General features: G+C 45.5%; 1 protein-coding gene across 11 annotated transcripts in view; it reads right to left on the reverse strand.

Moving 5' to 3' along the window:
- The window catches only part of TENM4 (teneurin transmembrane protein 4), a 601,437-nt gene that overhangs the window by 126,554 nt on the left and 451,168 nt on the right, over positions 1–23,715 (reverse strand). For all 11 annotated transcript variants that reach the window (XM_019623651.1, XM_019623656.1, XM_019623660.1 and 8 more), the window contains 3 exons: positions 15,849–15,950; positions 11,999–12,193; positions 5,838–6,038 (listed from right to left, as the gene is read on the reverse strand). In XM_019623651.1, the coding sequence (XP_019479196.1) occupies positions 5,838–6,038; positions 11,999–12,193; positions 15,849–15,950 (498 nt within the window). The remainder of the gene's footprint in view (positions 1–5,837; positions 6,039–11,998; positions 12,194–15,848; positions 15,951–23,715) is intronic.

Consider the following 23,715-nt stretch of genomic DNA (forward strand, 5'->3'; position numbering starts at 1 on the left):
GATTTGGTGACCAGTGTTAAGGGCTGGAGACGGGGTGGCAGAGCATCTCAGAAACCACAAAGAAACCAAACCTCTGACAGAGAAAGCGAGTCGTTCAAGGTCACACAGACTCAAATCTGGGTGTGGCTCCAAACCTTCACTATATAAACTGCCCTCAAACTTAAAATTTGTTAGAGTCTAAGGACGGTCTGGCTAATTTAGATTTAATCATGCATTCTAAAAAAAATATACACTAATGTTTTATTTATTGAGTGCCTACTGAATGCTAGTCCCCATGCTAGGCATTTTATATCTACATATTAAAGCTAATTTGAACAGCAACAGTGCAAGGCAGGTATCATTAGTCGTAGTCTCTGGATAAGGTGAGTCATGGAAAAAAGTCTAGCTTGGTACCACTCCAAATCCCACGCATTCTCACTAACTGCACATGTTACCTCCAATCCCGTACAAGCAAATCTCTAAAACATCTCCACCTGTTATTCTGTGAAACTCAATTGCAGTGAAATGATAAGAATCATAAACCACTAGTGTGAGCATTTTATAGGCAGAATCTCTGCCATGTACTGCCTCTACGAGCCAGCGACCAAAAAGGAATAAAATGTGGTGAGGAGGCCCTCCTAAATACAAGTCATTTATGGAAGACAAGATTGCAGAGAGCTCACAGAGCAGTGGAAATGAGGAATGAATTTACGAGGCCAAGGGCTGAGGCGACTGGGCTTGGAGGAGGAGAAGGAAGACCAGAGAGAAAGCCGAAGGAGGGCCAACGATGAGTCTAAGGGATCGCAGCTCACATGGTATCTTGGGGAATGCCACAGAGCTTTAAATCTTCGTTAGAAGTCATTTTTCAGTTCTGACAAAAAGATGGGCTTTTCCAATTTGAAGGACCATCTCCAAGAGGTTAAATTCCTTCTCTTTTCTGAGATAGCTCCAGGCCAAGAGGATGATAAAGCCATGAAAGCACTTGGGGAGAGGCTGGGGGGGTCGTTCTGCTCAGCAGTGTTTCTGAGCATGTCCATTTTATGCAAAAGCTGATGAGGCATCCAGCCCAGTAGGGCTGCTCCCTGGGGAAGAAGTCTTGAAGGAGGTGAAATGATGCCAGCTCTTGTCCAGGAGGGGTTCTGGCTGGCTGGCACTGCACATGACACTAACATGACTTAGTTTAGGAGAGTGACAAAGAAGGAGTCCGGGATTCGGTTTTAGCCCTGCAGAGTACATTGGGCAGGGATGGGGGTCGGGGGAAGTTGAGTCCTGAGAGAAGACATTAGACTGGCTGTCTGGTAGTGTGCTGGGATCTTCCTGGACAAAACCTTTACCCATAGCCCCCTCCATCCCCTTTGACTTTCACTAGGTGAATCATTCATTCAGTCAACACTGAGAACCGAAAGTGTGTCAGGCCCCGTCCCAGGAATATCAAGAGACCCTGACCTCATGGAGTTCAAGGTTTGGCAAGAGACAGGCCTGGTTATAAGACATTGCTCAGCTGACCACAGAACTGAGGAGGGGCCTTGGAGCCAGATTTGCCATTTACTAATGGGGGGGGTGCTGGTGAGGCAATTAACTTCTCTGAGCTTCAATGTCCTCATCTGGAAAATGGAACCAGTCATACTTCTTTCATAGGGTCTTTATGAACCTCAACTAAGATAATGGCTGTAAAGCACTTAGTTCAGTACCTGGTACATGGTAAGCACTAAGCAACAAATGGGCTCTCTAGTTAATGCTCCATCCTGTGGCTTGTCAGGGAGAAAGACAAGATTACTGACATGGGAGCCTCTTTGGATGGAAGGGGGGCTTTAGGCAAGAGCTGAGGACTTGGGAAAACATAGGTTTGGACTTCGTTCAAACTCTGCCACTGATGAGCTGAGTTACTTTTAAGTCATTTCCCTTCTCCAACTCTTCCCATCTGTAAAGCAACAGCAGTAGCATCACCCCCACCAACATCACCACCACCATCATCACTGCCAGCATCACCAGCACCCTCCAAAGACTGAGGAAGTGAAGTCCCACTGGGCACAGAGTTGAGGATAGAGGTATATGGGAGGTAGGGGGAGAACATATAACCCATGCTCTTCCAGGACACAGGACTCTGTTCAAACAGTTATCTTGTGTGGTTCGCCAGGAAGGAAAATCACATTAACAAGGCTGGATTTAAGAAGGGATTTCTAAGATGAGATTGGAAGCCAAGTTGCTGGGAAGCCAGGGGCCTGAGTAAACACTTGTATGTAATCTGACTTTACTGTTTCCACAAACCTAACCAAAGTGCTGGGGAACTTGTCAGCTCACATTTCATTACAGGCTGGTTGTTGAGTGCAGGGCACGTTGATTTAAATCGCTTTCATTAAATCCTGTTTTCCATGCCAAACAGCGAGACACTCATCTCAGGCAAGAGCTAGTCTTCCTTCCTAGGAGGGCTGGACCATGGGGACCCATTTCTGCCAACCTCGCAACCCACAGTCAGTGCTGATGGTGCAAGAATCACTTTGGATGTGTCTGCTGGCCCGCAGCTCCTGAAGAGAAGGCTCTGGGAGGTGTCTGTGCCAGCCCTGCCATGCCAGGAGCAGATAACACAAATAACGTGACTAATGTTACTGCTTGCCAGGTGTCTGAATTGTGCCAGGCACTGTGCTAACCGCTTTACTTACATTTTTTTCACCGACTCCCAAAAGTCAGTGATATAGATAGTTTTACCTAAAAGGAAACTTAGGGTCAGGGAGGTTAAGCAATTGCTGAAGCCATTCAAGTAGCGGGGAGCAGATCTTCTGAAAGAAAGTCCTGTGCCTTTTCCACTCCCCTGCAGTTAGCTCCCTGAACATGACGAGTCCCTCAGCTCCAGTGGCAACCAGTCAATGAGGCGTCCCTTGCTTAGCTTCACGGCAAAAACTCAACAGTGAGTTGCACTTTCACTGAGTAGGTAGGTAGGGAGGTAGAAGAAAGACATGACGTGCCCATCCTATGCAGGCACTGTTCTGCGTGCGGGCATACATGGTATAATTTAATGATCACATGACCCTCTGAGGTAGGCACTGTTATTACCTCCATTTTTCAGATAAGGAAACTGAAGTCAAGAACCTTTCCAAGGTCACACAGTGAGCACGTGGCAGAACCAGCACTGAGCCGAGGCAGGTACTGACCTACACAGTAGGGGATGCAGGGAGAGGCATTACTGAAGCTTTCACTAGCCTTCAGACTGGCTTTGGGAGGGGAGGTGACAGCTGAGGACAAACAGTGGCCTGTGGGGAGGCAGCACAGTGTGCTGGGAAGGGAGCTAGGCTGGGGATCCAGGCTGGGCTTGGACTCCCTGCACGTCACGTCATGTTGCGTCGTACACCTGCACTGGTGTTACTCTGGCAAGTTGCTGCAACTCCCTGAGCCTTGTTGTGAAAGGGGGATAATGCCATATCTGTCACACGGCCTCAGGGGGCTGTTGTTACGGATGGGTTGTGTGTGCATGTGCATATAAAACATTTTTATGTGCTATGAAGCACGTGACAAGCACAAATTGCAATTACCATTATAGGGGGAGACAGCTAATTTTGAAGCCATCCTTTGAATTCCTGGCCTTGTTTTAATCCGTCATAGGTTAGTGATTTAAAAAACTATAATTGACATTTCTGAAAGGGCATATCTCATCAACTGTATTCGTTAATATTAAGGGCTCTCACCAATGGGTATTTGAATCATAACAATAGCTAACATTTACTGAGGCCATATCATTGGCTAAGTAGCATGCTAAGTGCTTTTTTGCATTATCTTAATTAATTCTCCAAATAATAACTCCAGAAGGTAGGTACTATTATTATCTCCATTTTACAGCTTAGAGGTGTGAACATATTTGCCTAAAGCTATAACTAGTAAGCAGCAGGGCCCATGTTTGAACCCAAGTCTGCTGGACTCAGGGACGCATCTCATTACGTGGAGCTCCTTTGCCTTCATGCATGAGGCCACATTCATGTCTGCTACCAGTTATGGGGAGTGGTGTGCAGAGTCGAGGAAGATGAGCTCTCAGGATTCTACTCTAAGTCCCTTCCAAGGGTTCTGTTGTCTCCTTCTACGGGACCAACTCAAGGATATGTAGTGATCTCACCCAAACTTATTCCTGCCTCCGTCGGAGGCTGTTGAGTCTCATCAGGGATTAACAATGCACGGACAGTTATATACCTACCATAAATTAGCTGTGTGGCCACATAATGAACAATATAATCCAGTGTAGCTTTAAGAGGACCATTTATTATATTGCTATAAACAGAGCTATATAAAAAGAATTATTCCTAAGACCCTGTGCATCTGTGTTTGCAATCATGTCTTTACACGAGCATTGCAAACAAGGATAAAAGTCCAATTTAGGCTGCGGACTGAACATCAATTCTCCATTCAATGGGGAAAGGTAATTCAAAGTATTCCAAAGACACAAATGCTGCATGGATCTTATTTTTGCCAAAGGTCTTTACCATCGTTCCTGATCACAACCAGAACGGTTAATACACAACAGTTAATTTGAGCTTCACTTTGTTTAAAAGAGTGTGGAGTGGTGGGGAAAATGATTTAGGGTAAAACACCCCCCCCCCCCAAAACATAGCTGGAGATGCTATCACTTTTTAGCTGTGTGAATTTGGGCAGGATTACTTAAACTTTTCTTGGCCTAAGATGCTTTTTTTTTTTTTAAGTTTCAGGTATACAAAACAAAACAATAGTTATACTTTTCACCCCTCACAAAGTGACAACCCCCTCCCCCAATCCACCGTCCCCCGATATCAGTTGATTTCTCTTCATTTGTTTGTTTGCTGTGTCCCCTCCCACTCTTCCTAGAATGTAAGCACACAAAGGTAGGAACTTTCTTACCTCTTTATCCCTTCTGATTACAAGTGCTTAACACACAGTAGTTGTTCAATAAGTACTCACTGAGTCAAGTGTTATGTAAATTGGTCAAAAAGGGATGATGATGCCTTTCTCACAGGTGTGTGTGTGTGTGTGTGTGTGTGTGTGTTTAGTGAATACTGTTTAAATGAGATATTAGAAATTAACATACTTACTATAAACCAATACTGTGCTAGGTGATTCACCTAGATTCTCATTTAACTCTCACCTTGAGAGGGCTTATAAATCATTATGTATATTAATAAAGCGTTAAAAATGCTTACAAACAGAAGGATGCCAAGGTAATTATCCTTTGAACTTCGTATAATACGAACCCTGTAGTGACCCAAATACTGCAATCAAGAACACATTCAATCATGTGTCCATTCATTCATTCATTCATTCATCAGTATTTACTGAGCAGTTGCTGTGGGTCAGGCCTATGCGGAGTCCTGGAATGGGGAGGTAAATAAAGACATGCTTGCTATTCTCATGGAACTTATAGTCTCATAGAAAGGAAGGCGAGGGTCAGACGACAGAGAACCCTAAATACTATACTGAATTTGGACTTCATTCTGATTAATGGGTGAAACCGAAGCTTCATCCCTGTGGATCTCACCTAGGCACGCTGGTCCCTAAGGCCTTGTCTCTAGGAGGGACATTGGAACGTGAGAGAAGAGGCTTCAGTGAAATACATCTATTATTATAATTCACATGGTTAAGGGGCAGTGCTTTGACCCCCACGGCCACCACCACGAAAGCAATGGTGTGAGGATATGACTTTTGAATCCTGTGCCCATCTAAGTATGGAGGTGCTGAAGGCTAGAGTTCAGGAAAAGAAGAAAAGCACCCAGAGACATGGGGAACCCACGGATACACCGAGAACAGGGTCAGGGCACTGATCAGGACTGAATGGTGAACGCGTTACAGTAAAAACCTCCCCCCTCCTTCCCTCCATGCTGTGTCCCTCTTCTCCCCACAATTACCGATAGAACAGTCGTGTCCCGTCCAGCTTGGGTCACAGCTGCAAAGCCCGGTGTCTGGGAGGAAGGTTCCGTGGCCCGAACACTGGTCCAAACATGTGGCCCTGGGTGTCTCGCAGTTGGTGCCTCCCCATCCCACCGAGCAGTGGCACTCGCCTCTCACGCAGACGCCTCGGCCAGAACATGTGGGGTCCATGCAGTCCACTTACACAGGAGAAAGAGAACACAGGTAAGTATCTGACCAGCAGAGATGAGGCTTCTGGAAGCAAACTGCTACACCTTGGAGTAGAGCGGGGGGCACTTCACACACTCTGCTGGAAGGATCCAGATTTCCTGTGCAGAGGCCACGTGTATAGGTAGGGCAATAATTCCAGCAAATGGCAGACCTGGGTTCCCAACTCTACCCAGTGACTGACTATTTACCTCTCTCAGTCTTGATTCCCTTGACTGTGGATACAAATTCCTACCTCTTGGTTTGAGGGATAGACAGAGTAAAAAATACACATCGAGTGTTCACGTAGCACCCAGTGCCTACTATGTCGGTGACAACTGCAATAATGGAAGTCAAGACTTTGTCCTGTTCGTTTCTGTAGCTCCACCTCCTGGAACAATACCCGGCATATAGGAGGTTCTCAAAACAGCACTGTGGAACAAACTATTATTGTTTATCACTTCATAATGCAGTTTTATTTATGTGAATGTGGGGACTAAAACAGATTTCTTAATTTAAACAAGAATTTATTTTGCATTGAAGTTCCATTAGATTTTATCTTCTTCCCCAAATTGTGATTGATCTAGACTTTCAAACCTCACTTTCTTTCCAGACAAACATTTGCCTGGAAATGTTTCCAGGCAAACATTTTAATGACTATTTAAAATGTTATGTGGTGGCTTTGCACAGCTTCTCCTCATGTAATGGGTGAACTATGTAGCTGTAGCTCAACAGTCGAGCAGCCCCTGCAGGACTTTTAGGGTCCAAGATCAAGGTGGTCTCTAGAGCTCACCCAGAAAGAGGGAAAGGATAGGTTTCCTATTTTCTGCTATAGGAAGCACTTTACATACCTCATCCGGTTTGGTTTTCTCAATAAGCCAGTGAGATAAGATGAGGAAACTGGGGCTCAGGGAGCTAAATCATTTATGCCAGCTCATACAGCTACACCCTGCCAGGGAGGAATCTGAAAACAGAATCTGTCTGATTCTGAATCCAGTGACAGTTCTGTTAGTCGGGCTGATTTTCCTAACTCGAAGCTTTAGTTATGGGGCTGCACAAAATTAACAGAGACCTCTAATCTTCTATAAAGCACTACACAGAAAAAGTGGAAGACGAGGACTGAGGGCTAACTTATCATGTGGTTCCAGTCCTCATGGGAAGTGCAAAAGGCAGCAGAGAGAAGACAGAGCAGGCAAAGTGGGTTGGTCCGTGTTCTCTACTCAACCAGAAACTTGTTAGGTCAGTCTTGCATTTTAGAGAGGTAGGCAATTCTATGCATCTTGCAATTGTAAGGGGAGAATGGTGAGAGATCCAACATGCAGCAGTTGGGACAATAGTGCTGATGGAGCTGCAATGATGTAGTCAGTTTCCTCCTTGTAGGAGCTCATGAGCAAGCCCTATGATGCAGAGGAAAGAACTTAGCATTTGACCTCTGAGATCCTAGGTTCAAGGGTCACAGGACAAAATGTACTGGTTCTACGACCATGGTCAAGTCACGTACCTGCTCTGAGCTTCCATTTATAAAGCAGGTATGTTCAAATGACCTATCTCTCAGGTTGCTATGAGGACCAAATGACATTGAGGATTTGAAAGGGCTGTAGAAGGTATAAATTGTTGCAAAGTAGTTATTTTTCTATCTTATCAGGACATTCAGTAGCATGACTCGGGTCAGAGCTGTGGTCAGAGTTCATTTATAATTCAGACATGCTTTTAGTTTACCAATTAAATTTTATAACCAAGTATATTTGACTTTTGCACAAAAGACTGGGAAACTGGTCTGGGTATATTAGAGTCACAGACACAAATGGGCAGAGACTTTACAAATGGCAATATTCTCAGAACAGGCTGCTTATTTGGAGGGCCAGCTTATTAAGAAAGCTCTTTTACTATTTAGGTTTTTAAAAGAATTCAGCTTAATGACCTAAATGACGAAGGAAGTCAGAGGTCAGGAGCAACCACTTGCTAAAAACATAATAGTGATAATACAACAGCAACAATAATAATTAACATTAATTTAGTCCCTCTCCTCTACCATATTTTGTTATTAAACTTTTTACATGCATTATCTCATTTAACCCTAACAGCAACCCTTTGAGGTAGGTGCCATTATGATCCTTATTTTACAGATGAGGAAACTGAAGCACAGAGAGGTTAAATAACTTGCCCAAGGTCACACAGTGGTAATTCAAATTTGAATCAGTCTTCCCTGGTATAGATCTCTCGCTATTTTCTCTATCATCTTACTGGTTCAAAAATATGGCATACATATAAACAGACATAAGCACATGAAATGGTTAAAAATAGGAAAACAAAACAAAACAAGAAAAGAAACGGGGCAAAGTGGAGATTTAAGAAAACCAAATGAAGGCAGAGAATCTTCTCTCTTCTAGTCCCTGGACACCATTTAATAGTGGTTCAAACATGACCTGTTGGCATATCTGGTAATTAAAAACAATAAAAATAGCCATAGTGATACATTTTCATGACTTGCCTCGGATCTCAGAAGGATTATTCCAGCCCATTAGGCTACTAGGATAATTCCCTAGTTTCAGAGAGTTTTCCAATTGGACAGGAAATGAGTCAGCAATTCCTATCCCAAGACCTGTAAAGGTACTTCCCTCGCTGTGAATGCCTGGCCCCAGCTTTGGGTTGAAGTGGTCTCTGAGGTGCCCTGGAGGTTGAATCTATAAATCTGCACTGTTAGCAAGCAAGTTGAGAGGGTGCCAAGTTTAGCAAGGGGCCCTTGGCGTCACAGTCCTGTTCTTCCTCAGACACAATAAGTCTGATAGGAACCCGGGAAGCAGCAACATGGTTCAGGCAGGGGAAAGATCAGAAGGGACCGAGGAGAGGCTCCCTCCAGGCAATTCATTATCAATTAATCATCACTTCTGATGGTCACCCTGGCAAAGTGAGTGGGGAGCGTGGGGGACGTTTTCAAGAGGACTGCATTGTTAAGGGAAGTCGGCTCCAGGAAACCTGAGCTGAACTGGTGGAGATTCCTGCCTGGAGAAAATTGTCCCCGCGGATCCTAACTTAGGGCCATTATCTATGCCATAGTGACACTCTGGTGACACTCTGCTCAAGAGACCCTATGTAGACTGTGGTTCTTTCCTCCCTTTCTAAGGCCTCTGGGGTAACAGCAACCCTAGGATGGGATTAAAGTGGTCTCTTTCTGCCAACTTGGGCCAGTGAAGCAACGTCCTCCACAACTAGACTGAAGAACAAAAGGACAGCAACTTGTCTGTTCCCCTTCCCCCAATTCCCCAGCACTGTTCCCATCCCCCAAAATCCCCAATAAAAATCTTAAAAAATAATAATAATAAAAAAAATAAAGTGGTCTCTTTCCATCATACTGGGATAGTTTCCTATGTGATTTTATTTCTCAGGGAACTGTGCGTAAGATGGGAAGAATCTGCTGGCGGGGTCGGGAAGCTCTGTGCTGAAGGAGTCCTGGAGATCTTGGCAGGAAGGTGGGCTGAACTTCGTGTAGACAGTCTAATTTAGTTTTTTCTTAGAAGAGGTGCCAAAGAGTTATATATTTTTTTTCCTCTGAAGGGTTTGTCATTCAAGCCAAAATTTCTGGCACAAGCTTGGCCCATTAATGAAATGATGAGGCCTGCACGGCCAGGCTGTAAACACAACTCTTTCCCCAAAAATGCTCCATGCTTCAGTGACCACACAAGCTATTAGACACTCTTCAGGACCAAAACACAATGTCTCCCTTTTCAATGCAAAAGGCCTAAGTTGTTTTCCTCTGCCCCTCCCGCAACTCCCTCCAAGCGGCCAGGCTTTTAAAAAAATATAGGGCAATAAACTTCAGAAGAAGGGAGAGGGAGAAAGTTAAAAAAAAAAAAAGTAAGCTTGTTAGCTGATATTTTATAAACACAGTGAAACCCGTTAGAACAGAGCTGAGGGAGGCAGGGAGGCAGGCGGGCGGAGGGCGAAGGCCCCAAGAAACCCTCATTATAAACACAGGACTCAGCAATGATGCTTCACCAGAGAAATAGAAATAATAAAAGGAATCAGTACCAGATGGCCCTCCTCAGAAAAGCAAGCAGGAGTGAAAACATTTCTTTTCAAATAGATAATGTAAATCAGAGCTAAACAACTTTTTTTTCCCTGTCTTTGTAAGTAACCTTACACTCTGGGGCGCTCTCCAGTGCGGGAGTTGGGGGTGTGGGGGGAGAGGGCGGGGATCTGGACAGCTCCTCCTCCTTGGCCCACATAACACAGTGGGGTTGGGGGTGAGATAGCCCCCCCAGCTTCAAGAGGAACCTCCTCTTTGTTTTTCTTTCCTTCTCAGGGTCTTCACCCCATAAGTGACTAAAATGAAAAGGGAAAGGAGATGAAGTCGCCATTGTCAGGATGAGAAAGCCAAGTTCCTTTGTTCGAGGGGCTGGCGTGGCTGCCTCCTCTCTCAGCCCGAAGTAATTCGCATCAACGTTAATAGGTCTGAATCAGGACTTCCAGTCACACTTGGGGTTTTACAGACAGCCTGTCTCAGAGAAGCGATGCTTTTCAGACACTAATCCCTTCCTGTTCCCTACACTTTTAAAATGGGCCCATTATATTGTCTCGCTCTCTTTTTTTTTTTTTAAAGAGAAAATGAAGCCTTGAGAGAGGGGACTATCTGTAAAATCCCAAATGGGTCTAGAAGACTAGCTCTCCTTTGGAGCCTCTTCCATCCACTGAGAAGGTGCCAGGGTTCTGGATAGTGGGCAGTGGGAGGTAACGACCATTAGCATCATCCTTCAGCTTCAAAGGCAAAGTCCATCCATTTCGAAACACCTGGGATACAGTGAGTGGAGTAAAATGAGATGTAAATGTGCTTCCATTTTCCCCAGAATAACACTACTAATATAAGAGCTAACAGTGATGGAGCACTTACTAGGTGTCAGGCACTGAGAGAAGTGCTTTACAGGAGTCATTTAATTCACTCCTTGCAACGGCCCTCTGAGGAAGGTATTCCCATTTTACAGACGAGGGGACTGAGGCTAGCTAGCGGCAGAGCCAGGACTCAAACGTCTACGCCTGATTCTGGAGTGTGCACTCTTAAAAGCTACACTGTACGGCTTGTCGAGAAGACTCCTCTCTTCCGGAAATCCCATGCAGCCAAGAAGAAAGAGCACTGGTTCAGAAGCGAGAAGCTCTGGGTTGAATCGCAGTCCTGCCATCGATTATTAGCTCCATGACTGTGGGGATATCGCTGCCCTTCTCTGGGCCCCAGCTTCTTCGTTTGTGAAACAGAATGATTTACTGTATCTCACCTGGTTAGATTTCCTGGGAAAGAACTGGCATCACTGTTATGTCAGCAATTCCCTTTCTAGCTTTGTTCTACGCAGACATAATTTACTTACAAAGGAGAGAGACACACTTGTGAACACCTAAGAGACACAAGCATGCACACACACACACACACACACACACACACACACACACACACACATATACACATACAAGTGTGATAACAGAAGGCAGAGTTTAGATGTCTATAATAGTCTCACACTTCAGACATGGGGAGCTGAGGGGCTTAAAGGGGAGGAGAAAACACTTGGACTATGGAGTCAGAAAGACTAGGCTCAAACCCACCTCTGCCATCTACTGGCCACGTGACCTTGGGCGAGTCATTTGACTCTTTTGAGTCTCAGTTTCTTCAACTCTAAAATGAAGATGATTATCCCTCCCTACTCGGGTTTGACATTAAATGAGACAAGGCTTCTAGCACAGAGCCTTGTATACAGTGAGTGCTCAATACACAGCAGTTCTCTTCCCTTCACTGAGTAGGAGCCTAACTTTAGTTTATTTCCTGGTGCTGATGGGCTCCTGGCTCAGGGGTTGGGGGCTCCCAGGGCAGCTCGGCCGGCTCCCTCTGCTCCCTGGATGCTCTCTTGGCCCTGCGTGCTGGCCTCTAACTCAAAGCAAGGTGCTGGGGCTGCCAGCGCTCATGTCTTACCTTCCTCGCAGTTCTCGCCCTTGTAGCCAGGGTTGCAGATACAGGTGCCCATGATACAGGTGCCATGGTTGCTGCAGGCCACGTCGATACACTGGTTGGTTGGCACGTCGCACTCTGCGCCCTTCCAGCCGCTGTGGCACAGGCACCTGCCCTTCATGTATTGGCCGTTCCCACTACAGAGCACGGGGCAGGAGGCTGGGGAGACAGCATGGGAAGCCTGGCGTGAATCAGTGCCCAGCGTACACTATAGGCCTGTGTCCCTTTCTCCCATTGGCCTGCTGGGCTTGACCAAGAGCCTCAGTTGTTTCGCTACAATTCCTACGTGTGCCCACCTGTCTGCTAGTCTTGTTGCATTTCATTCCAGCTTAAGCACATCTGGAATTGTAGGCGAAGGCTTGCCGTGCAGGGCCTGGCAGAGCTGGTGCCCACTGCATGTTACTTTCCCGTTCCCCTTACACTGGTGCAGCATGGGGGTCACCAGGACCCTCAAGACAGGAAGCTTCAATCTGCAGCTTGGGCTCACTGCAAAAGACAACGGCTGGGCTCCTGCCTGCCCAGATTTCTCCTCCACCCTCTCCTTCTAATGGCACTCCATTTTGCCCCCCTCCCCCCACACCTCATCGGCAACACCACTTCCTGCAGTCTTTAACCCAGCGAATCTCAGTTTTTCTACTCAAGCCCCGTATACCACTGCCTCCAAAAGAGAATAGCTGAGCCCAACGTAGCTCTTTCAAGTATTATGATTCCAAACTCTGCCTCTTAGCGTAAAGGGTTTTGTGATCACGTGAACGAAGGACACCAGGTAAAAATAAATTATATTGCATTGTGCTGTAAGTACCTCCCGGCCTTACTGAGATTCAATAAGGCTGTTTTACACATGACTCTTAACTTTAAGTGCATATGGGATGAGGCAGTAATTCTTGTTAGGAGGGACTCATCTCCTCTCTGCATCACCTTCCCCTGTCCCCTACCTGGCATCTTTGCTTTTGAAAGCACTCAATAGGTAATCACTGTGCTTCCTCAGGGCTGCCGGCTCTGCTGCCTCAAACTGAGTCTATTTCACATTAGGAAGAATAAGCAGAATCCTTACAGCAGTATCACATCACTGAATTTGCAGGGGGCTGTTTCCTCAGCCTGGAAAGCCGTCTCTGCCTCCACTGATGAACAACTAACCACTCAAACATCAAGTCTCAGTTCCAAGGTTGGCTCATCTGGGGAACCTGTCCTGGTCCTCATCCCATCCAAGCTAAGACAGCTGCTCCTGTTTACTCTGATAGGAGCTTCCTGCATGTGACGACGCTATAGCATGCTTCACTTACTAGTAACTACTTTGCAATCGTTTATTTTGTCTGTCTCCCGGTTTGAGAACTCCTGGACTTGGGTCTTGCTGAGTGTTGTAACCTCAGTGTGTAGCACAGGACCAAGCACTAAAGGGCACTAAGCAAATGCCTCCTGAATCGGTGAAAAACCAAAGGGAGGGACCATTTTAGTTTCCCCAGAGAGAGTGCCAAATGCTCAGAACTACAGATCTCCTTTGGCATTTTCCTGGTTAATTCTTCCAGGACAGACATGAAGGTCAAATGCATAGGGTAGATCATGGGCAGCCTTTAAACTATCGCAGTTGTTGTTGTCATTTGCACTATATGTGCCCAAGTTGGATGCAACATTAGAGTCCTGTGTGGAGAAGAACAGTCTTGCCTCTCAAGTCCCTCCCCGTGATGGTCTCAGCCATGATTCTGCCTCTGCTGTTGGAAGGCAATAATGGAGTAGCAAAGCAGGAGCCCCTCCAGGGCCAGGTAGAAACCATGCTAGCTGCAGATGAACTCCAAAGACGCTTGGCAAAGGGTGATCACGTTTCTAAGGGGAAGTCAACCTTTTCTTTTTTTTTAGTTTCCTCATCTGTTAAATGGGGCTAAGGATCCCATCTTAGAGAAGTGATGAGGATTAGACAAGATCATGTAGGTAAAATGCTTAGAGAGGGTCTGGCATAGAGAGCAGTGAAAAAATTGGGGAGGAACCTAAATATACAAGGATAGGGGAATTGTTAAGTATAGTACAATACACCAACAATTATAAAACAGTGGTGATACAAACAAATTCTTACTAAAATAACACTAATGAAGAATAGCTACATATTTACACCTTTGTCTATGTCTTTCTCTTCCTTTAAGAACAATTCCTCGAAGTAGATTTACTGTATCAAAGGGTAGACAGCATTGTTGTCTTTTTTTTTTTTCTTAAAGATTTTATTGGGGAATTGGGGAAGGGGGACAGCCAAGTTGTTGTCCTTCTATCTTAGTTGTGGAGGGCGAAGCTAGCTCAGCTCCAAGTCCAGTCGCCATCCGGCCACCCATCGGCAGCTCGGGGTAGCTAAGCTCAAGGTGCTGTGGTCAATCTTAGTTGTCGGTGGGCATAGCCCACCATCCCATGTGGGAGTCAAACCAGCTACCTTGTTGTTAAGAGCATGTGCTCTCTCCAGCTGAGACATCCTGCCACCTGCTGGCAGCTCAGCGGCAGCTCAACTTGGGCACAGCTCACTGGCCCATGTGGGAATCGAACTGGAGACTCTGTTTCTCAAAGCTCGTGCTCTTAACCAATTGAGCCACTTGGCAGACCCTGTTAAGCCGTTTGATGCATATTGCCAGAAGCCTGCTTGCCCTACATCACAGTCCTACAAGTGAGGTATGAGAGTGGCTGTTAATGTATTTTTATCAAGCACTGATTATACTACATTTTTGTGTCAATTATAATTTAATATATACATAGTGATGGGATATGGAGAATAGTATAGGGAACAGAGTTAATGGAATTGTAATAGCTATATATGATGTCAGAGGGGCAATAGATTGGGGGAGGGGTGTTATTACTTTGTGAGAGGTGAAATGTATAACTATTACATTGTTTTGGACATCTGAAACTAAAAAAAAAGAAAAGAAAGAAAAAGAGCATATGAAAGTTTGTTCATTTTTCATTAAAATGTTTGTCTTAAAAAAATATTTTTGTAAGAGATTAAAATAAAGGGACTGGGCCGGCTGAGTGGCTCAGTTGGTTAAGAGCATGAACTCTGAGCAACAGGTTAACCAGTTCGATTCCCACGTAAGTCAGTGAGCTGCGCCTGAGCTGAGTTGCCAACAGGTGGCAGGATGGCTCAGCTGATGAGCACGTGCTCTTAACAACAAGGTTGCTTGTTGTACTCCCACTGGGGATGACGTGCTACGCCCACCTGCAACTAAGATTGAACATGGCACCTTGAGCTGAGCGGCCACGAGCTGCTGACAGGTGCCAGATAATGACTAGACTTGGAGCTGAGACAGCTGCGTCCTCCACAACTAAGACTGAAGCACAACAACTTGGCTGTCCCACTTCCCCAATTCCCCAACACTGTGTGTTCCCCTTCCCCAGTTCCCCAATAAAAAAAAAAATCTAAACAAACAAAACAAAAAAAAAACTGAGTAAATTTGAGGATCTAATTGGCTTTATTAAGCAATTCATGAATTGGGCAGCATCCCATCTAGTAACAGAATGGTGCTCAGAAGTCAACTTTTAAAAGGACCCCCATGCAACTCCCTCTGCCGCCACAGTAGGACACGAAGTCCACATGGCTGCCCCTGTAAAGGCTCTTCCTTCCTGACCCTTCCCCCCACTCCCTCCAGTCATGCACACGTGGGTCACAATGGCTGATGAGGCCATGGCTCTGCCTGCAGACCTGGCTCTGGGGGCTTCTGAAGAATAGCCCTTTCTGAGAGGCAGGAGGTGGACTAGAGTTCTGCACTTGTTCTGAGAAGTGGAACCTGAGCTGCCCCAGTGGCCTGGGGAGTGGAAACCACAGGCCCACACTCGGAGTGCTTACCTCTGCCGCAGTCAGGGCCCAGGAAGCCCAGGAAACAGTGGCAGATCCCAGAGATGCAGTCGCCGTTGCCATAGCAGTTGCTGGGGCAGTTATCCACTGATTCTGGGGGGATGGGGGGGGGAGAAAAGAGAAGGGGAGCTGAAAACAGAAACTTCTTTACCCAAACAAAGGGCCCAGGGATCAAGCCTCAAACCAGGACCCACACACACGAGAGCTCTTCTGGACCATTCACGGAAAGGAACCAATTGAGTTCAAAATTACATGTTATTTTTACTCTTACTGAGGTACATCGCAACTGACATTAAGAGACGTGTTCTGGAAAATGTCTGCCTGAACCAATTTTTATAAATCACATTTGTATCTACAAATACATTAGAAAATTTTCAGCTAAACACATTAGGAAAAAACAGTTCCCAGGGAAAAACCACCTGTTCGCAATGGTTATCTTTGGATGCTGGGTTATTGGGTGATTCTTGTGGTTCTTACACAAACATTTTATAATTTTTCCTGTGTTTTACATTTTTCTTATAATGTGCTGAAATTCCATGAATTTGTCTTTCAAAGTTATTAAGCATTTGTAAATCTGTCTTTTCCCACCTCTGATTTTTTACCACAGTGCAGGTCCCCACCATTTCTCACCCGGCTAACACAACAGCCTCATGGCTGGCTTCTCAACTTCTTCTCTTGCTCCCTTCCCTCCCTGAGGTCTCTGAAACAAACAGATCCTGTCATTCCCCTACTTAAAGCCCTTCGACAGCTCCCACTGGCCAAAATGAAAAAAGTTAAGCTCTTTTAAAAGGCATATGAGTTTTCTTTCACATTCCCTCTGCCTACCTGCAGCCCTGGCATCAGCTATCATGCCCACCTTTGCAAGAATGTGGCTTTCTCTACCTCCCCTAATGCTTTGGTATTGTCTGTGTGACATGTCAAGGGAATACAGAATTCACTTTGGAAATATTTCAGTAAAAAGGTAGTCAATGTTTTATAGCTCCTGTCAGTAAACCCCATTAGCTAGAAAATCTGTTTATTTGAAGCAGCCCACTTCTCAATAATGCTGGATGTGTAAAAAAGTAAAGAAGCTACTATAGAGTGCATGCCTTCTTTGTGCCATGTATTTCCACAAAGTGTATGTCATTTCACTGACGCCAAATCTGCAAGAATATATTGTTATTCCTATTTTACAAGAAGAAGGGAAGAAAGAAAGAAAGGAAGGAAGGAAGGAAGGAAGGAAGGAAGGAAGGAAGGAAGGAAGGAAGGAAGGAAGGGAAAAAGAAAGATGGCTGCAAGAGAGATGAAGTGACTTGCTGAAGGCCACGCAGATACTATGTTATGGAGGCGGTATTGGAACCTAGGCTTTTGGACTCCAAGCCTGGTCTTCTTCAATGACATTATGCTATCTGGGCCTTAAGGGAACTTATTCCACAGCAGAACCAGGAGAATGAGCGAGGTGACCGATCTATGGGGCAGTGAGGTCCGTCCTAAAGACAGCAAGGACCCAGTTGGAAGATTGAGAATTCTAGAACTTCCAGAGCCTAAAGGGACCCAAGAGACCATCTAGCCCAATGCTCTCATTTAACAGAGAAGGAAACTGAGACCCAGAGGAGGGGCAGTGACTCGCTCAAGGTCTCAGAGTGAGTCAGCAGAGTCAAAGCGGAGGAAAAGGTTAGTAAGGTGGGGCAGAGTTAAGGATTCAACCTGTTGTCTTAGCTCACAACTACAAGTACTGAAACCAAGACTAAGGCCTCTGCTAAATGAGATGGTACCATGTAAGACATGAGTCTTGCCCATAGGAAATGTGTAGCCCAGCTGGGAGAACGAGAGAACACTGTCACCTGGGCAGCAGCTAGGGCATAGAAAAAGCTCTGCCTAGAGGTAAAGAGAACTGGTTTGGGGTCCATCCTTCCAGTACCATGCCGGGTGACGTAAAGCAACTTCCGACCCATCTCTGGGTCTCACCTTCCTCATGCGTAAAATGAAGGCGATGGAGATGACCCCTAGGAATGCTTCCTGTTCTAAAATTCTATGAGTCTGTCATTAATTAAGAGAGCAGCTGTGCAGAAAAGGCATCCGGACAGGGGTATCAAGCTCAAATGTAGCAAAGCCAATGCAATGGCAGCTGATATGGGGCAAAACCAGCAGAGGGAAGGCTTCTCGGAGGAAATGGGCTTGAAGAGTGGCTTGGGTGTGGATCCATGAGGGACGAGGTAGGGAGAAGAGGAGGACTCACGGCAAGGTGAACCTCCCAGAAAGGTCTTTTCCCAATTGTCTGCCATTATCAATTTGGAAACTACTTAAAAGGTTTGGAAAAAGGGTTCCTTTCGTGAGTGGGTGGGAAATTGCACGCACTCCTTGTTGCGCCAACACGAGCAGCATTTTTTTTTAGGCTGAGCCATCCTGCCTCCTGTTGGCAGCTCAGTGGCAGCTCAGCTCGGGCTGGGCATCGAACCACTGTTGCTCAGAGCTCAAACTCTTGAGCGAGCTCTTAACCAACTGAGCCACTCGGCCAGCCCACGAGCAGCATTTTTCACTCACACAGAGTTAAGAGCAAGAGTGTCTAATCTAACACATGTTCTCATTTCAGGGCAAAACGGTCTGGGTCTCGGCAGGCCCCTGAGCATCTTTGCTTTCCATTGGCTTTGCCCAGAATCCAGGTTCCTAATACCTTTAAGTTAGAAGTGGCTTCCTAGGGCCGGCTGAGTGGCACGTTGGTTAAGAGCTGGCTTGGGACGCCAGAGGGCCCCGGTTCAGATCCCACATATGAGGGCCAGTGACACTGCCCTCTACAGCTAAGATGCTGAACAACAGCTCAACCTGGAGCTGGGCTGCCGTGAGTCACCAGCGATGGCATAGGCTGCAGCCCCTGCTGCAGTGGGTTGCCATGGGCTACTGAAAGCGGCCAGCAGCCGCTGTGAGTGGCCGTCCAGAAGCCAGCGACTGATCTGCCTCGCCCGGGAAGAGCGCAATGATGGTGCCAACTTGGGCCAGTGAAGCAACGTCCTCCACAACTAGACTGAAGAACAAAACGACAGCAATTTGTCTGTTCCCCTTCCCCCAATTCCCCAGCGCTGTTCCCAACCCCCAATTCCCCAAAAAAAATCTTAAAAAAAAAAAAGTGGCTTCCTAAATACTTTTTCTTTTAAAATAGAGGATGACTTAGGAAATTTCGTTTTGAATATTCTTTTAAGAATTTTGAGTAAACTTTAACGCAAGAGTATTTTCATTTTCAGCGACTGGCTAATGGTACAACTCGGGGTGGGTTCCATCTGCAGATTGGCAGAAGTACAGGACCGAGAGGCAGAAGGCTTGGCCTCCAGGTCTTGTTCTGCTACTGAATGGCTGTGGGGCCTTGGCCGTGTCACTTCATCTTACTGCACCTGTTTGGTCATCGTTGCTCTTGCTCCTCCCATAACTCCCTTCTTAGCGACTCCTATTCCCTCTTTCAGATTCACCTCAAACGTCACCGCCTCTGACAAGCCTTCCTGATTCCTTAAACAGGCTAAGTTACTCCAGGACTCTCTTTCCTTCACCCTTATTAAAGCTCAAAATAGTCTCCATAGTGGACTGGGAACTCCCTGAGGGCAGAAACTGAGTGTATTCATTTCCGCATTTGCCCTGTACCAGTCCACAGAAGAGTCTTAATAAACATTTGTTGCTATCCCTGAAAGAATTCAACTACGTGATCTCAGAGAGATCTCTCCCAGGTACAAAATTCTATGGTTCAGTCCTTCTCAAAACCAGTGGTGTAAAATTATCTCCTAATAAAATCACCATAATTACCAGTTGCATTTTTAACAGGATCAATTGTAGATAAGTGTCATACACTTTCTGGATTTTGATTTATGAAGTCTTCAAGATACAAACTTGTTAATAATCTGTCAAAAAGCCTTCATAATGAAAAAGTGAAGGAAGTGTATTTTCTGTGACCGAGTATAGTGTTGATTGCTAAATCTGACAGCATAGAAGGCTGTTTGCTACAAAACTTGCCCGAGGCTATTGGTTTCAGAGAAGACAGAAATTTTAGGAGACATGGAATCATTTTATGATAGCAACAAGGAAGTAGAAGGGAGACGTTTGGAGAAAATTTCCTTTGGATGAAATGTTTATGTATATAATTTTTCTTCCACTTGGAAATGTTTTAACTACTTGGGGTCCACCTGGGATTCCCACAAATAATGAGTCCCCAGTGACCAGCTATCTCTATGCTAAACGCTAGTGCAGAAGTGACACTCATTGGCTTGGGAGGAGTGTGACCTTTATTGAATAAATATGTTGCTATGTTTCCAATTAGTGTTTGATGAATTTCTTCCCTCTATAGTTCCTTCCTGCTTTGCCCACGTTCAAACTGCAGCTGCCTTTACTTTGCAGAAGATGTACCTTTAGATCTGCTCAAACCTAAATGAAAAATTCAGCTGCCTATGAATAACTGATTTTCATAACTAGGTGTACGTTATATTGGAAAAGAGGGGCCTTTACCCCTAGCTTTTGTTTTTCTATCACAGCAGTGGGTCCTGCTAGGGAATATGATTTTCAGGAACTTCTTTTTCCTTTCATCATTATTGGAATGCAGAGTTTCGATGTTTCCTTAGCTCGTTCTCTGGACATGTGATGTGAGTGGGTGTGCTCTCTGGATGTTCAACAAAATATTGCTCAAAACACAAAGGGGCACCTGCAGAAGGAAGCGAAGACAACAATGCTCCTCCCTGGAGGAGACGTGGGAGACAGGAGGCCACAGACGGCTGGTGATCTCACTGCAATGCCTCGTTTTTTCTGCTCACTACCCTTATTCAGAAACAAATCATTCGCGTCTCCGTGTTAAGGTGAAAGGATTACAGTTGATAACTATGTCTTCCTGAGTCCAGGGATGATGTTCCCCGGAAAAGCCTGTCTTTATTAGTCATCTTCCGTTTTTCTGTTTTGAAATCCCAAAGCCCATTTTGTAGGAAACAAAGAGAGATCACAGAGGGAAATCTGCCTAACTGCCTACTGGACTCCTGTTTCACTGAGGCAGTTAACCCAGAAGAGGGTAGGAGGTTCTTCTCCTCCATCAGCTTCCCATGACACAGGCACACCTGCCTCATGCTCTGATCTGAGCAGGCGCATCTCTGTGTTCATGGGACCCTGATGGTGGATTCCAGCTTGAAAGACAGAGGGAACCAGCTGTGAGTAAGGTTGGAACTCACCCCCTGGGTGTCTCCTTTCTGCTCACCCAGCACTTATCCGTCCCTCCCTCCCAGCTCCTCCTCTGTCTTGCTTCCCTGGGATGTGTCCCAGCTAACAGAAGCTTGCGTTTACTACCTACAACATCTTCCTCTGCTTCTCCTGTCTCTCTTTACGTTGTAAAAGTGGATGCTGGCAACTTTTTGGGAGTGCTTGGTTAAGGAGCCAGAGTCTAGCTATTGCCCAACAGAGATCCACTCTCTGATGCCTCGTTTGGCCTCTCTGTGGGATGGACGCTCATGCTTCAAGCAAGAAAGAAGGAACCTAGACTCCAGGACAGCCAACTAGATGCAGCGCCTTGACTACAGCTAGTGACGCTTCTACTTTAGGTTACGTCTGTTACATCCCCTTTGATCCTGAAAAGGGATTGGGTTTCTTATTGGCAACTGAAAGAAGAGCAGGAAACAACCTAGATAACATAACTAATTCTACAGCAACTCAAGACTCTAACAAAGATCCTCTCATTCCTTCAGATGGAACTGTGAAAGGTATGTCAAATATTCTAATTCATTTTTTATAATAATTATGAGAAATCGGTACCTGTACTACCATTTTAGTCTCAGAAGGAGACTGAGGGCTGAAGTCACTTTCTTAAGGTTATAGCTATAAGGGCAAATCTGGTAGATGAACCAAGTTCAAGCCAACGTTGGTGGTATATGGCCTGGACCAAATTCTGCGCTCTGGAGCCATGCTCCCCTCTTATTAGCTAGGTGCCCATTGGACAAGTCATCTCAAAACATCAGTTTCCGCAACTGTGAAATGGGGTTAATAATAGCATCCACCTCAGAGGAGTATTTTGAAGAGCAACTAGTGTAGCGCTGTGCATAAGAGGTTTGCCCAGGACTTGGCAGAGTTGGTATTTTGGCTTTAGGAAAAGGCCATACATGCCTTCAATTTGTGAACCAAAACAACACACTAACTTGGTCTAATGAATCCAAACCAGGTGGGCTATTGGGGGTAAACACACTCATACATATGCATATAAAGCACACAGAAACTCCCCCACAGTTAAAATGAGAAAGCAAACAAGAATTGTGCTGAATGTGAAGAAGGCAGGGTGTTTGGATAAATTCCCTCCTGGGGAAAAGCACTGTCAAAGCAAATTAAACCTGTTATCTCCCAGAAGCCCAAACACAGGCAGATTCATGCCAACATCTGAAAGAACTTTTTTTTTTCCACAGTGCACTCTAGATTGGCACTGGGTAGGTGCCAGGTGCTGGAAAGCTGTTCCATGACTCGGGAGGTGTCAGTCCCTATAGATGCCCCAGCTTTCTCCGCAGATGATGGAATTCAAAGGCCTTCAGTCTGCCACAGTCTAGGTCAACGCAATGACAAAAAATTGACAAAGCCCCTGACAGTCTGGGCTTGAAGCCAGTTCTGCTGGCATTTGAATTGGGAGATCTGTTTTCAATCATGCCCAGAAGTCCACCAACCACTAGTAAGAGCAGCTCTAAGGAGGGGTCTAGAAAAAAGATGGTGCCCTTGATTATATTCCATATTGGTTCTTTGTTAATAATCTATTTGGGGGCAAACCAAATTTCACCAATGAGGCTGAGCTCCTTGAAGACTAGTATCATGTCTGGTTCTCCAAAGAGTCTGGTGAGTGCTACGCATAAAGCAAGTCCTTGGTAATGTTTGTTGTTGAGAAACTCAGTAGGAATAAAAGGGGGAAATGACATGGAGGAAGAGGTCAGGGCAATAGCATGGCACAACAGTCAGACTCAAGAGAACAGTTGGTGGCTGACAAGGCTATTGTTTCTTTGTCCTATATTTTGAGATGTACAATGCCTACAATGAAGGGAGTGACAGGAGGTTGAATCTTGTATTGTACTCTCAGACTATACTTGTAGTTCACATCTGGGAGCCACATTGAAGAGACTGATAAGATAAACTGGAGCATATCCATCAAAGAGCAACCAGAAGGATAAGAGAACTTGAAATTACATTTCAAAGAAAGAATTCTTGAAGGAATCGGGAATTTAGCTTACTAAAGGGGTATGACCTCTGTTTTAAAATGAAGGGCTGACTGATATGTGAAATAAGCATTAGACTTTTGTTTCGTGGCCCTAATCGGTTGTCATAGGTCCAATGAGTAAGGACTAGAGTCCTTGGGAAATGGACTTGGTTCAAAAGAAGAGTTTTGTAAGAGTCAGAGCAGAATGCCACTTACTATGTTGGGTTACATTGACCCCTCTACCCCGTCCCCCACCCCCACCCAGGACCCATCAGCTCCAAGTCAAGTAGTCGTTTCAATCTAGTTGTGGAGGGCACAGCTCAGTGGGCCATGCAGGGATTGAACTGGCAACCTTGGTGTTATAAGCACTGTGCACTAACCGACCGAGCTAACTGGCGGCCCCAGGGTTATACTGTTGATGTGTATGTATGTGCCCAAATATCGTAAACTTCTTGAAGGCTGGAAACGTGTTATTCATCTTTGAATCTTCTGTAAATAGTATCATCCTTGACTCAAAGTGGGTGTTAAATGAATGTTTGTTGGATGAATGACTAAATGAATGGATTAGGTAGCCTATAAGGTCGCTGAATGTATACAAGGAGAGGACAAATTAATGACTGGCAGGGGTATTGCAGAGGCATTAAAGATAAGTTGCATGGCATCTTCCAAACCTGAAACCTTACGATTCTACGAGTC

The sequence above is a fragment of the Hipposideros armiger genome, unplaced genomic scaffold (genome assembly GCF_001890085.2).
Source record: "Hipposideros armiger isolate ML-2016 unplaced genomic scaffold, ASM189008v1 scaffold_556, whole genome shotgun sequence".
In the NCBI taxonomy this organism is placed as follows: domain Eukaryota; kingdom Metazoa; phylum Chordata; class Mammalia; order Chiroptera; family Hipposideridae; genus Hipposideros; species Hipposideros armiger.